This window comes from Eulemur rufifrons, chromosome 7 (assembly GCF_041146395.1).
Source record: "Eulemur rufifrons isolate Redbay chromosome 7, OSU_ERuf_1, whole genome shotgun sequence".
Lineage (NCBI taxonomy): Eukaryota > Metazoa > Chordata > Mammalia > Primates > Lemuridae > Eulemur > Eulemur rufifrons.
The window spans coordinates 186,265,512-186,279,611 of record NC_090989.1 but is presented as its reverse complement, the minus strand read 5'-3'; the positions used below and the strand labels follow the sequence as shown (position 1 = coordinate 186,279,611).

Sequence of the window (14,100 nt, the reverse complement as noted above, 5' to 3'; positions counted from 1 at the left end):
AAGAACTTTCTAGGCATCATTTTTTTGTGTAGGGTTTGGTGCTCACATCCATTTTCCAGCAGTCTGAGGCCTTTTTGTTGCTGTTGTTGTTAAATACCTCCTTACATTGACAGTTCTATTTTATGCAATAATCTATTTCTTTGAGAACAGAAAAGGTTTTATTTATAGTTTCCTTATAGTAGATGCAAAAATGGTACTAAAAGAAAAATAGCATCAGAATACAAACTTATATTTAAAATACCTTATTTTATATTTTAGGTATAAATTATTTTCTTCTCACATGTGCTTCACCATCCACTATCCATTGGCTTAAATCAGTCTTTTACACAGTGTATGCCCAGCCTCTATCCCAGGATCAGTTCATCAGTTACACATCCCCACTCCAAGAAGGAGGTGTGTCTCTAGCTGTCCACCTGCCTGCCATCTCTAATTGGTTGCTGCTGACCTTCCAGAGTAAACTCTCTGTACCCAGCCGACATACATGAGGTGTTTCTCTGCACTGCCTGGGGAGCATTGGCTTAGAAAATGGATGGCTGTTTAGAACAAAGGTAACTTAGGGCCTCTCATCACTATGCCCTGTGATCCTTTCCCAAGGAGAGCATGAGACCAGAGGATTATTCACAGAGCATCTTCTGGCTGTGACTGGTCCAGGTGAAGAAGGCAGCAATTCTTATCCACCCATCCCAATAAAGCCATGCTGCCTCTCAGGTAATATTATCCATCCAACTTGAAAAAGACCATAGAGGCCATCAACAAGCCACAGCCCAAGCACAAACACGGCCTCCTGTTCACCTGGCATCTTCAAGTTTGCCACGAACATACATATGCCAAGTGGACTGTAGGAAGTGCAGGGAAACATGCCAAACTCAGGATGCAGTGGGAGAACTAGAATTTTTGAGGTACCCTTCTTCTCAGGAAGGAATGTTGAGAAGATATCTTGGCCCGATCTAAAGGTATCCAAATGAGGTCAGGCTCTCTTGAATCTCTAGCAACAGACATATTATTTATATAAGTAAAAATTCAGTAAGTAACTGAGCTACACCCTTACTCCCTCTGAGCTTGCTATTTTCAATCTGAATGCAGAGACCAGCAAGCCTTGGCCCAACTCTGAGCATCTAATGTCAGCAGTGCACAGATACATTAAAACTTTCAGGTTTACTTTTTATTTATTCCTTACAGAAGAAAAATTTATTTCAAACAATGAAATTTTTGTTAATGAAGCAACCTAAGAGGAAAATTGAACTTCTTGAGGAAAAACAAGGCAGTGTTGGGGCAGTTTTAACGTCTGCCCCCATTAAGCCAACAAGCAAATTCATTTTCATGGAGACATGTAGCCGCAGTGTGGAGTTAGATGAGCGGAAGCTGCATGCACCAGATGGCGGACTGCAATGACGGAGCAGAGCTGTTAAACGTGAAAACACTGAAGATTGAAATACACCGAGACTAAGTGTTTACAGCAACAATGAGTAAGAGGACATTTCTATTCTACTGTTTACTTTGTAGCTCAGACTAGGAACTGGACTTCTTCTCAGATACCCTTCTTCAGAAAATATTGTACGGAATTTGCCCATTGGAGAGAAACATTCCTTTTTTACGCACATAGTCTGTGTTTTTGTTTTTAATCTTATAGCTTAAATTCAGCAAATAATCTCATTGTTACCAAAATTCAGATATTGGAGAGAATTTGAGTTGTATTTGGTATTAAACAGAATAGGATGATGTTTCCCAGCACAGAATAGTCATGTCTGTTTTTATTAATTGAATTTTTCACAATTGCTCTTTCCCTATATGCATACCTTTTTGCATTGCTGAGGACTGGATTTCCAAAGGTAATTGCTCTCTATGATGTCACCTTCTCCCATCATAGTGGCTCCCTTTGGGGTCATTAAATGACTATTTGTTTGTATGTTTTTCTCATTTCAAACATTTATTCCTTTAAGTTGACTTGGTCCCAGATCAGTGTCAATACTAACACTCTGGGAGCTATATCCAACGTTGACTCAGATTGAGTGTCCTCGAATAAAATCCTTGCCAATGTCTGGAGCTGCACTGCCCAATACAGTAGCCACAGCTATAAATGTCCATTTAAATTCAAATTATTTAAATTGTTTAAAAAAAGTAAAATAAAAAATGTATCTGCTCAGTTGTGTAGCCACATTTCAACTGTTTAACAGCCATGTGTGCTAGTGCTTACTGTATTAGACAGACAGATACAGAACATGGCCTTCATTGCAGAAAATTCTATTGGACAGCTTTGGTGCGGACAAGGTCTTTGGATTCCTCTTTGGGACCTTTGAGAGCTGGGCCATCAGAAACCCCAATGTTTGGAGGTACGTGAATCTCCTCCTGTGGTTCAGCAAGTATCTAGTCAACATCTTCACAGTGTTTTAGGGAGTGTCTATATAATACCAAAAGAGCTAAAGCAATTTTTAAAAATCTTTCAGACTCGTTGTAAGACAAAGGCTCTGTTTTATTTCTTTTTTTTTTTTTTTTTTCCTAAATTATATATCTTGGCTCTGTGTAGACACTAGAACAACAACAACAAAACTTTTTCAAGGAAATACATCAAATGAATTCCAAATGGAATCATTGCCATGATTAAAATAGACAATACAATTTTGAGTTAATAAGATGAGGCCTCTACCTGGGCAGCCTTCTTTGAGCTCAGATTACTCCTGTCTTTGTAGACAATACAACAAGCAATAATACATTTCACAGCATGTTTGACTATGGAATCTCCCACCAAACATCATTAAATTTTGTGTATACAAACTGTATTATCAAGTGGGGAAGCCAAAAGGGTAGTCTAGTTTGTGCATTGGAATTTAGACATGGCACTCATGTTCTAAGAAGCAGAGGAGCAAAGAGGAACAAGCATGGGTTTAGCAATCAGACCTGGGTTTTAGTCCAACCTTTACTGCCAACTAGATGTGTGACTTTGGAAATGTCACTTAATCATGTGAAGTCTAGGTTCTTCAGTAAAATGAGTATAATATGCACTCTACAGACTTGCTGTAACAAACAAGATCTTCCATACAAAGTGTTCTGCATAATGCCTATTTCAAAGAGTACCTGATGCTAGTATTAGTATTTATGTTAGTGCTAGCATTTTAACAACCACTGCCATACCCTAAAAAGCCTCAACAAGGATTGGACCTAATTATTAAAAATTAGCAACAGTAGAGATGTTTTTTGAAAGTTAATATTCATAGTCCAAATTCAAAATTTCTAATTTGGTCATTATTTGTTATTACACAGAGACCTCCAACTATGTTTTCTGCTTGTTGATTTTTAGCAGTATCTAGTTAAATTTGTGTGTTTATGAACAAATATAAAGCTGTTATTGGAATATCTGTAGGGTAAGAGTCTTATGCCAGTTGGACAAGAGGTCCTATAATAAAAATCTACAAAATTATAAACATGCAGGTATATTTATCAATATAGGTATAGGTATAAATAGATACACATGTTCATGAAAATACTTTTTGGGAATCAATTTCATCTACCTCATGATATTCAATCGACCTTTAATTGTGCCATCATATCTACTTAAAAAATCACACTGAAATTTATTTTTAAGCAAAGCTTTTTTCCTCCTCAAGAATGGAAGGAAATTGACATTTTAGTGATATACTATTTGCTAGACACATAATATTTTATGATACATTTCTCTTATGACATAGATATTATTACCTCCATTTTATACATAAAGACGCTGAGTTTTGGACAAGCTCAGTGACTCTTACAGCCACTGGTAACTGGAGTGGGCTGGATTTGAACCCAGGTCTGTTGCAATAAGAGCCCCTGCTCACTGAATGCCACAGCAATTCAGCACCCATTTCCCCTGCTCTCAACTGGCACGTTGCTCTGGAGATAGAGCAGAGCCTTTCCATTCATTCTGCCTCTCTCTTGTCTCAGTGTGGCCCTTTTCTTTCCTTTAGCTTTGTCCCAGATCTCGTCTATTGGAAGGTCAAAGTGAAGCCCACCATGTTGATAATTCACCTTGTTACCTTGTCTATATATGTTCAAAGTATTTCACAATATCCACTCAATTATGTATATTCATAAATGCAGATGGGCAAAGATCACGGATCTTTACACAGTATTGGCCAGGACAAAACCCACTTGGCTGTTTTTTTTTTTAAAGGTATCTTCTCTTACTTGCAGGGCAAAAAGGATTTATTTCCTCAAGAATATTTAAAATAGAAACTTCTTTCTGCTTGGCATTAAGCCTATGCTTATAAAAATATCAGCTTATAACTGAAATACAATTTGCAGTAAATGACAGTTAACCTGAAATCTCTTCTACCTTCAGAACAGGAAGTGTCATGAATGCTCGGATCTATCTCATTCTAAATGCAACTGGCCAAAATATTCCTGGATTGTAAATCCTAAAATCAGTATTTTTAATCTGAAATTTGCTCTTACCACTGTATTTGTAGTAAAATTAGCAATTGGGAATTCTATGCATTTAACCTCTGAGCTGGTCTTGTGTTATTTACAAGGTGATAGCTCTATGCCCGTTTTATTTGGGGTCATTTGCAGGCATGACTAAACACTCCCAGGGTATTGCAGATATGCCATGTAGCATCTCAAATCTAATATTTCTTCCTTAATCCCATCCCTAAACTCCTGTCTTTCACAGAACAAAAACTCTTCTGCAGTGCTGTGGTAGATCTTTTACCCACATGGTAATGCTATCAGCAGGGTGGTGTCTGGCCCTATGCACTTGGATGAAAGTTTGACAACTTTATCCAATATTTTATGTGACTTTGCCTCTAGAAGATGTACTTAGTAAAAAAAATATATATAACTTTCTACATATTCATATGCCAGTGGAAAGAAGTTATGTTTCTGAAATTCCGAAATATTCTGATTTTATTCCTACTGCTACAGCTCATTAGGTATGGAACTTTTCCTAACAGGAAGTTATTCCCTAACAGGAAGTTATTCCCTAGCAGAAAGGCTGCAAGAAAGGTGGCTCACAACCTGATCAGTGTGTTTATGTCAATTGCAGGGTTCAGTACCAAAGGACAAGGAGCAAGGGAAGGGAGAGGCCTCACACTTCTGAAGCAAAGCCTCTGGAAGCTTCTTTCTAACAGGGAGCATAAGAAAGTGGTGGCAGGAATGAGTCAAACTCAAAAAAAGCAGAAGTTAGCATTCACCTCGGCAACCCAGTCCCTAAGATACGAATGGTCACGATATTTTCCCAAAAAGAGGCAAGCACACACCACATTTTCTAGAGCTTCCTGATGCAGCATGGGAAGACGGAAGGAAAGGAGAGTTACTTACTGTTTGGGTCTACGTTTTCACAGAGTTCTGTCTTTGCCTCACCGTTGGGTCTGTCACTGGGTTTGTGTGACAGCCGTGATGACATGGTGGCTGCTGTGACTACCGCCTTGAAGCTTCGTTTCCGTTTCTGGACATTGAGTTCAGGGTGAAAAATGATGATGTACACTTTCGGCATGTATAGCATCCCCAGCGCCACTGACGCACTTAGGTTCATGGAGATTGTAAGCGTGGTAGTTTGTATGTAGAGCTAGGAGACACAACACACAAGGCACTATTACAAATAAAATGACCGCAGAGGGAGTCTGAACACTTAAAGCGATGTCAAGAACGACTATGGCTAGGAGAGAAAACAAAGCAGTCTCCAGGGCATTCGGATAAAAAGGAAGACAGAATGACTCTGCACACTTATTGGAGATTTCTGCATCTATTAATTGACTGCCTGCCTTTGGGTGAATCCACGCACATGCTTTCCCTGGAAGAGTCTCCTACATGGAAGTTCAGGGTAGATCTTTAATCAGATTTGAAAGACTTTTAATCGAAATGGCAGCTAAATATGAAGACATGAAGATCACAGAGATTTGTAATCTTGAGTAAGATGTGCTTATTTTTTATTCCCCGTACATACAAAAGAGGGTTGACACTACATGATTTGTTACTGCACTGAAATTCTGAGCCCTTCCTGGAAAAGTCTTTATGTTAATATGTCTCTTTTGTATTGTTTTTTTTTTTTTAAAGGTACACCTTCACCATCCCTACCAAGGAGAGAGTGGAGTTTCCATGAAAACTAAGACCTTCTTGCTTAATACTGTTTTACAAAACACAAATGACAAGTGACCAAGATCTAGAGATGTTACCTTGCCCACTCTCTTTATTGACAAATTACTAATGGGATGCAAAACCTCATTCTAGCATTGTATTATTTGTAGTCTGGATAGCGTCCCCATAGATGTCCCTGTCTCCTTTCGCTTCCTCAGGAAATCAGTAGATCAACCGATTGCTTGCTGTCCAATGTGTTAAATCATTGACTTGGTTGTAAATTTGAGAAGGTGATGGTTGAAGGGTGTGGGGAGGTGTATGATCGATCATTAACGGGAAAGCTACAGAAGACTTGCCTTGGTCTGGTTGTGTTTATGACGAGCCTGACCATGATCCAGGGCCACCCATATGTTCAGGCACGTTTGTGTTTTACATCCAAAGGCTATTTAAATTGAATAGCTGGCTACCAATGCTTTTCATGTCACTGTAAAGCCTCTTTCCTTGGCAATGTATTCAACCACGTTATTCCACAACTGTGCCTTCTCATTGGTCTGATGATAAAACCCTCATGCCTAATGGAGTCTACAAGACCCCACATGCTTTGTACTTGCCTATGTTTTCAGGCTAATTGTCCATCAATTCTGGCTCCCTGACCCCCCACCCCTGCCTTGCCTTCCCAGAGCTCCCTCTGTATGGGTTGTCCTTCACATCTTGAGTGCACCGTACTCTTCAACCACAGAACTTTTAACATACCATTCTTCTTGATTTTATTTATTCATTTTTTTCTGTGTGGAATGTTCTTCCTTTGCTTCTTAGAAGAACACCCATCCCAGCTGCCCTCATCCACAGCCTCCAGCCTGGGCCAGTGTCTTTACTTACACGCTCTCAAAGACCTGTTTTCTTTCGATCCTTGGTCTCAGTTTTTAATTATGCTCTCATTACCTCTATCCTTTGACTGTCCGTCTTCCCGAATAGGCCTCAAGTTCCATGAAGGTAGAACCTGTCTCTACGGGAGTGGGTGTGTCTGCAGTGCAGGCAAACAGCAGGAGCTCCACGGACACGGAGGTGTGTCTGCTCGTTGGGATGGTGGACACCCTTTTCCTACCTGTGACTCTGGGCAATGGCCTATCTCTAAACACAACCATTTCCACCAGGCTGCCTGGAAATTTCTGATCTTAATTGTTCAACCTGAGGCCCCAGTGAAATCCAAAGTAACTTTGCCACCTCGTCTGGAAGGAATATACTTTTCTAGCCAACGCTGAATTTGAATTTGTATGTCTCTGAATGGTTAAAAGGAGATGCTAGCTGCTGATTCTATAATATATGATGAATGTAAAATAGGAAGACAAAACAATATTGAACTAATGATCCTTTAGGTTGTAAATCAGATCATACTTTTAAAACTCATCTTTCCTACTAGCATACCTTTAGACTTTTAGCATGATTCCACTTTGCCAGCCTGCAGTCTTCAAGAAAGGCTTACTGTGGTCACAGGGCTTAGGGACCTGACAGTGTTCCCTCTTTGTGTCATGGTCAGTGCTGTCATCCCACTCAGGAGGGCTTTGTGAACCGTGGTTAGTTTAGCCAGTCCAAAAAGGAAAGAGTTATAAGCTATTCCACAGGATCTTAGATTTTGTTTCTGTTTCTCTGCTCATGAGCAAATTTTGCGGTTGAAAAATTATTCACAGTTTGTTTTTGTTTTATTATTTATATATAACTATAAATTATGTATGTATGTATGCTTACATATATTTGAATGTGTATGTGTGTTTGAATACACATATATATTTTTTCTTAACAAAGACTACTTAGAAACTTAAGACTCCAAAACTATGATGTTTATTTAATTGAGTGTTTAATTTCATTATTTTCATACTAGAGACCATTGAGATGTTATTTTGTTTAGAAACTTTTTCAGTCTCTGGTGACACTTCAGAAGTAGGTGAAAACCAAGATAAATGTCACCAACCGTATCACCTCTGCCTCTCAAATCCTCTTTACACACCATGTTGCATAAGGATGAGTCGTTAGAGCTAGTGTGAGTTCAATTCCCACTGACTGGTGTTGTGACCTGGGGCAAATTACTTCTCTTTTGCTTCTGTATCTGTGAAATGGGAATAATAATAGTACTAGCGCCTACCTCCTAATGTGGTCTTGTTGATTACATAAGTTAGTATCTGTAAAGTGCTTAGGATAGGACCTAGAACATAGTAAGTACTATGTAAGTATTTGTTAAACAAGTACAGTCATTCATTGCTTAACAGTGGGGTTGTGTTCTGAGAAATGCGTGGTTAGGTGAGTTTGTCAATGTACAAACATCAAAGAATGGATTTTGTTAATGTGTAAACATCAAAGAATATACTTCCACAAACCTAGATGGTATAGTCTGCTATATACCTAGTCTATATGGTACAGCCTATTTATTGTTCCTAGGCTACAAACTTGTGCAACATGTTACTGTATTGCATACTGTAGGCAACTGGAACATAATGGTAAGTATTTATCTGTCTAAATATCAATATATTTAGACATAGAAAAGGCACAGTAAAAATATAGCCTTATAATCCTATGGGACCACTGTTGTATATGCAGTCCTTTGTTGACCAAACCATCATTATGTGGTGCATGACTGTATATGATATGAAGATATTACAAAGGCTTCAGTCTACAGAGATCCTAGAGGTATTGGTCCATAGGGATATGATCCCACTAAGCTCTGGAAGGGAAACTAAGTCACTGAGTCTGTGGCCCTTGGTGAGGTGGAAGGCTCACTGCTAAGTCCTGAATTTTTATCCCAGCATCTGCTTTCAGTGCGTTCTTTTAGTAAATGCAGCAGATCTATATTTGGTCTCACAGCTGTTCTTGTTTTACCTGATGCTTATTGTATAGTACATTATACTATTTAAGCTCGGGTATTTCACACCATTTTCTTTTCTTTACAATCTTTTTAGAAATGTAAAGGGGCTGGTGATCATTATCAGTCCCTTTTGTCAAAGCATAGGGGTCCTTGTGTGCAGTTTTACTTAGATCAAGCCCCTCCCCCAGGGCTGACTTCAATTTAGCCTAATCCCATTTCAGCTGTCAGAAGGGCATCCGCAATCGGCCAGCCTCACCTTGGCCAATCCTGCATGGCCCAGGCCAGTGGGAAGGACACAGACTGCCTTGGAATTTCCATGTGTTTTGATAATTAAGCTTTAATTTTGATCATCAACCTAAATGAATTTCTAGGATCCAATTTCTGCTTCTGGGTTGAATGCGGCTTTTCTAACACCCACCAGGTATAATTTAGCTTACAGAACTAAAGAGCATTTAGGTAAGGAATTCAGAGCCAAGCCAGAAAAGACTTGTGCACAATATTCTAGAAAAGTTTTCTTATTAAAGTCTGATGCACAGAATCCATGGCTATAATTATCTTCTCTGTCTCTCAGTTTTCTCATCTCTGAAATGAAGGTAATAATTATTCCTACCTCATATGATAGTTGTGAAGATCTACCAAATATGAAAAGTACTTAGCAGAGTGCCTGGAAAATAAATACCTATGAAATGTTAGCTGCTAATATTTACATTTTCCCAGGTTTGGTTGCTGGGGTATAGCTCTCAGGATATGGCTTCGTCTGTAACCACTTTCATATATTTTAAACTTTTTATGTATGTGGTATTGATGAAAAAAGTTTCAGGGTCTACAAAATCCACACCTATTCATGTCTAGTCATATAGAAATGTACCAGCAAGTGTACTATTAGAATACCCAGGTATGTAGTCAACTCAATGCAAGGCAAAGCTCAGGTGAAGTTGTTCCATGCTTTATCTCATCATGGCGTAACAGTTCATTGCTGAATAAAATGTGAATGCATGTCAGGAGATGCCATTATTGCTTTATAAGTTGGTGCAGCACTTAGTGTTAGCAGAGTTCTCCTTGTTTAACTTCCAATTGCTAAGATGTTAAGAAATTTGAAAACCTGTTAGTGCTCATGAGCAACTCTGAAATTTGCCAAATCTTCTGTGTAAGTTTCAGAATCAGTTTAATTGGAGACTATTCCAAGAGATTTCAAGGCAAGCTGTTAATAGTTACAATAATGACAGTTCTTAAACTTTGAAAATCAGAGTATTCTCTGTACTGTTCATAAAACAAAAAGGAAAAGGAAGTAAAGAAAAATTCACAGGGCACAGAGATATATATACGACTAGAACTTTCAGGCAAAATCAATTTCAGGTTCCTGGGTTCATCAAAATTACTACTGATGTCTTTAATAATAATTATATTATTATTATAATATTTATAATATATAGTTAATAATTATATAATAAAAATGAACTAATAATATATTTATACTAGTGAATCACCACTTGTATCTCTATAAAATTAATTCAATTAGAAAAGAGTTATGGTGCTATTTGATAGCATCAAAACATTGGCATAGGAGATGATTAACTTATGACCATGTGCTGTGAATCCACTGTTAACTGTATTTTCCAGATAGGCTGTGTGTGAGATACCTCACTTTTCCATTACTTGTTCGTTCACCCACTTATGGGTTCACCATTTTTACTGCAATACTATCAAGTTCCTGTACTGGCCCAGGCACCGTGCACACCATGGGAGCCATGTGCTAGATGCAGGAGGAAGGCAATAAAGAGAGCTGTTGTACAACATGGAGACTATAATTAACAACAATGTATTGTATTCTTGCAAATTGTTAGGAGAGCAGTCTTTAAGTTTCCTCACCACAAAAAAATAGCTACGTGAGGTAATGATTAATTAGCTTGACTTAGCCACTCCACAACATACACATTTATCAAAACATCATGTTGTGCATCATAAATATATACGATGTGCATTTGTCAGTCAAAAATAAATGAATAAATACAATATTCAGTTACCACTGAACACATATGCATTAATTGCACACTAAATCCTTTCTCTCACCACTGGCTCCTGCTGTTCCCTCCTCTTGGAATTCCGTTTACTCACCGCTCTGCCTTTGATACTCTACTGATATTTGATGCTCAAGCCATGGGCACCTTCTACATAAAGCATTCCCCATCTCCCTGCTTGGGACAGTTCCTTTTTTTTTGCCCCTCTCTCAGCTGAGAAACCGATTCTGAAACTTACACAGAAGATTTGGCAAATTTCAGAGTTGCTCGTGAGCACTAACAGGTTTTCAAATTTCTTAACATGACAGCAATTGTTAGACAGGAGGAACTCTGCTAACACTAAGTGCTGCACCAACGTATAAAGCAATAATGGCATCTCATGATATGCATTCACATTTTATTCAACAATGAACCGTTATGCCAAGATGAGTACCTAACCTGGTGGGCTGAGCAGAGGATAATTCTAACCTCGTGCTATGAAGTTGCAGTGAACGTGCAAATTTGTCCCTAAGAGACTGATATATTAGGGAAAAATTTGAGTATACCACAAAGTTTGTGTTTGTAAATATGTGATTTCTTCCATAAGGAACACTAGGTGATCACAGTAAGCTGCACCCAGCTGAAGCCGCTGTGTGGGGATACACAAAATGCACAGGCACACCCATGCTTCAGATATCTGCCTGCTCCCTACCCCCTTCCACAATTTCCCAATCAACTGCCCGCAGCAACCTTCTCGCATCCACTTGCATAAACTTCAGGTCACTTTTTATCAGGTAAAGTGCCATAGTAATTGTAGGACTTACATATGTCTTAGCCATTTAACATGTAAAGCTATGCCACTATTTTCAGTTCCTTTTTTTTTTTTTTTTAAATATCACTGATGACTTTTTTGAGTGTTGTATCTTTAACACAATTTTCCCTATAAGTGCTGTGTATTACGGCACAATTTTGCATGGCATGGTGATCTTTTAGGAACATGTATGTCATGTTACAGCAGAAATGACTGGATAATGAAGATGATGTGTGCTGCAGGGATGCAGTTATTAAATTCTGGTGAACCAAAAAGTTCTACACTGGAAGCAAGTATTAGGTCAAGGATGATCAAAATCCTTGGCATGCAGCATTGTTTCAAGAAAAGCTATTACTTATAGTCTTTTAATAGCATTTTCTTCTATTATGTGTGTGCTTCTTTTTCTTCATTACTAGAGCGGAGAGGATAATGCCTATCTCGTAAGATTGTTGCTGGGATTAGATGACGCCTCAGTAAGGGCACGGAAGGATGCCCATCACCTAGCTACTACTCAGTCCAGGATGTTAGTATTATTGATGCATTTATTGGCTATAACATAAAATAACTTGTTTTCTACACTGTTCTTTTTCATTTGATCTGCATACATTTTTAAATGATTATTTTTCTCATGAAATCCACTGACTAACAACAGCCTATTTTAGGGGGAAATCTCATTAAGTTTGCTTCCATTTTGTTTGAAAGTATACTCAAACTTCTATTTCATCTGTCATTGACTATTTTATGAGAAATAACCAATTTTGTGTGTTCCCAGGTGACAGTTGAGAATTGAGATAAGAAAGCTTTAATGAAGCCTCTAGGTTAGATGGGAGAAGTTTTATAACTCTCATGACATCACAAAGTCTGTGTAATAAAAATGAAAAATGTGGCCATTGTTGTCATGAAAAGAGGAAGGGTGCATTATTATCTGAGAAATGTTTGAAACATTCATATGATTTCATTGAAATGAAAGTTCCTGGAGGTTAAGACCAATGTTTTCTATGTTTACTACCTATACCCTTTGCTTCGTAGTTAGTGACCACATACGTGGGAAATAAACAGTGCCACGCGGGTGAGAATGAGGCAGATGTTTGCAAATGGGATTCTCTCCACCATCCAGAAGGTTAACACACTGGGGTTTTTTGCTTAGGTATGAAATAATACATGTTGTTAGAAGGATCCAGTATGTATTGGGAGGAAATATTGATTTTTTTAAATTCCTGGTAGGGAGGGGATTTGCATCTTCTAAAAGGATGGTTTAAAGGCAAGAAAAAGACCTGTTGTTAGAACTGATTTTGAATCAGAGCCTTGGATTGTTGGTGGGTGAGTTTGTGCAAGTTACGTCACTTCCTGAAAGTGATAGAATCAAGATTCGATCTCAAGCAGTTTTTTACCACAGTTGTCAGATAATAAATCCTACTCATTCTACCACTACCCTGAAGACTTTCTCACTGCTTTGAAGATGAAAGCGAATCATGTGTGGAAAGTAGGAAGCACAGTCCCTGGCATCTGGTGGGTGCTCAGGAAATGCAAGTGTCGTTACTGGAGTAGATGGCCTCAAATTCTGCAGATGATCTTTGTGCCATTCCATTTAGACTTCCTATCTTCAAACAGATGCCAGATAGATAGACAGCTGCAGGTAGATGGCACAGATAGAGAGATACCCGCACACCAAATAGTCTGGGACAGGCATCTCATCATAACCTGTTAACATAAATAATGGAGGCAACTAGATGGTTATTGGACAAGACCCAATTTTACTGTGTGATTTTTTTTCTGATTTAATATCTCCAGGAAGGCATTATATTATGTCTACACACAATTGCATTCTTTTTTGGGGTGGATGGAAGGCAAGCACTCCAGGTGACTGCAAATCAGTTTCTGGAGCATGAGATAAGTGATTATGTTCATGCTTGGAATCACCTGCACGTCAGTACTTTGCTCTCCTGATGCTGTGTCTATTCCTACACAGTGTGATCAGAGAGATGCTGTTATCCCAACTGACCACATCCTTGGAGAAGTTCAGTGTGCGTCCCCTGTGCCACCCTATGGAGCCCCAGCCCATCTTGATGGTGGAGGCTACTAGACAAGTCACTTCTGATTTTGCTGGGCATGTACAAACACAGCCTACACATTCATGATAGAGAGAATTTCTCTCCCCCACTGGCCCTCTGAACCATTAATTTTGATTTTCAAGATTTTCTCCCCTCCAATTGCAAGGCAGGCATTTCACTCTTTTATTTAGCCAATGCTGGCACTCCTTGCTTTATTGTGTTATCTAAAAGGTTATTTGCCATTCCTGCTGGTTTGAGAGCCCCCAAAGTGTTTCATCTCTGCCTCACAGTGATTTAACATACAAAGGCGAAGCGTTTTCCCCACAGTCAGCCTGG

The 14,100-nt window shown here is 38.7% G+C and overlaps 1 protein-coding gene across 2 annotated transcripts in view; it reads right to left on the bottom strand.

The window, feature by feature from the left end:
- Positions 1–14,100, bottom strand: part of GRM7 (glutamate metabotropic receptor 7) — an 856,215-nt gene that overhangs the window by 60,232 nt on the left and 781,883 nt on the right. For both annotated transcript variants that reach the window (XM_069473843.1, XM_069473844.1), the window contains exon 9: positions 5,293–5,539. In XM_069473843.1, coding sequence (XP_069329944.1) covers positions 5,293–5,539 — 247 coding nt within the window. The remainder of the gene's footprint in view (positions 1–5,292; positions 5,540–14,100) is intronic.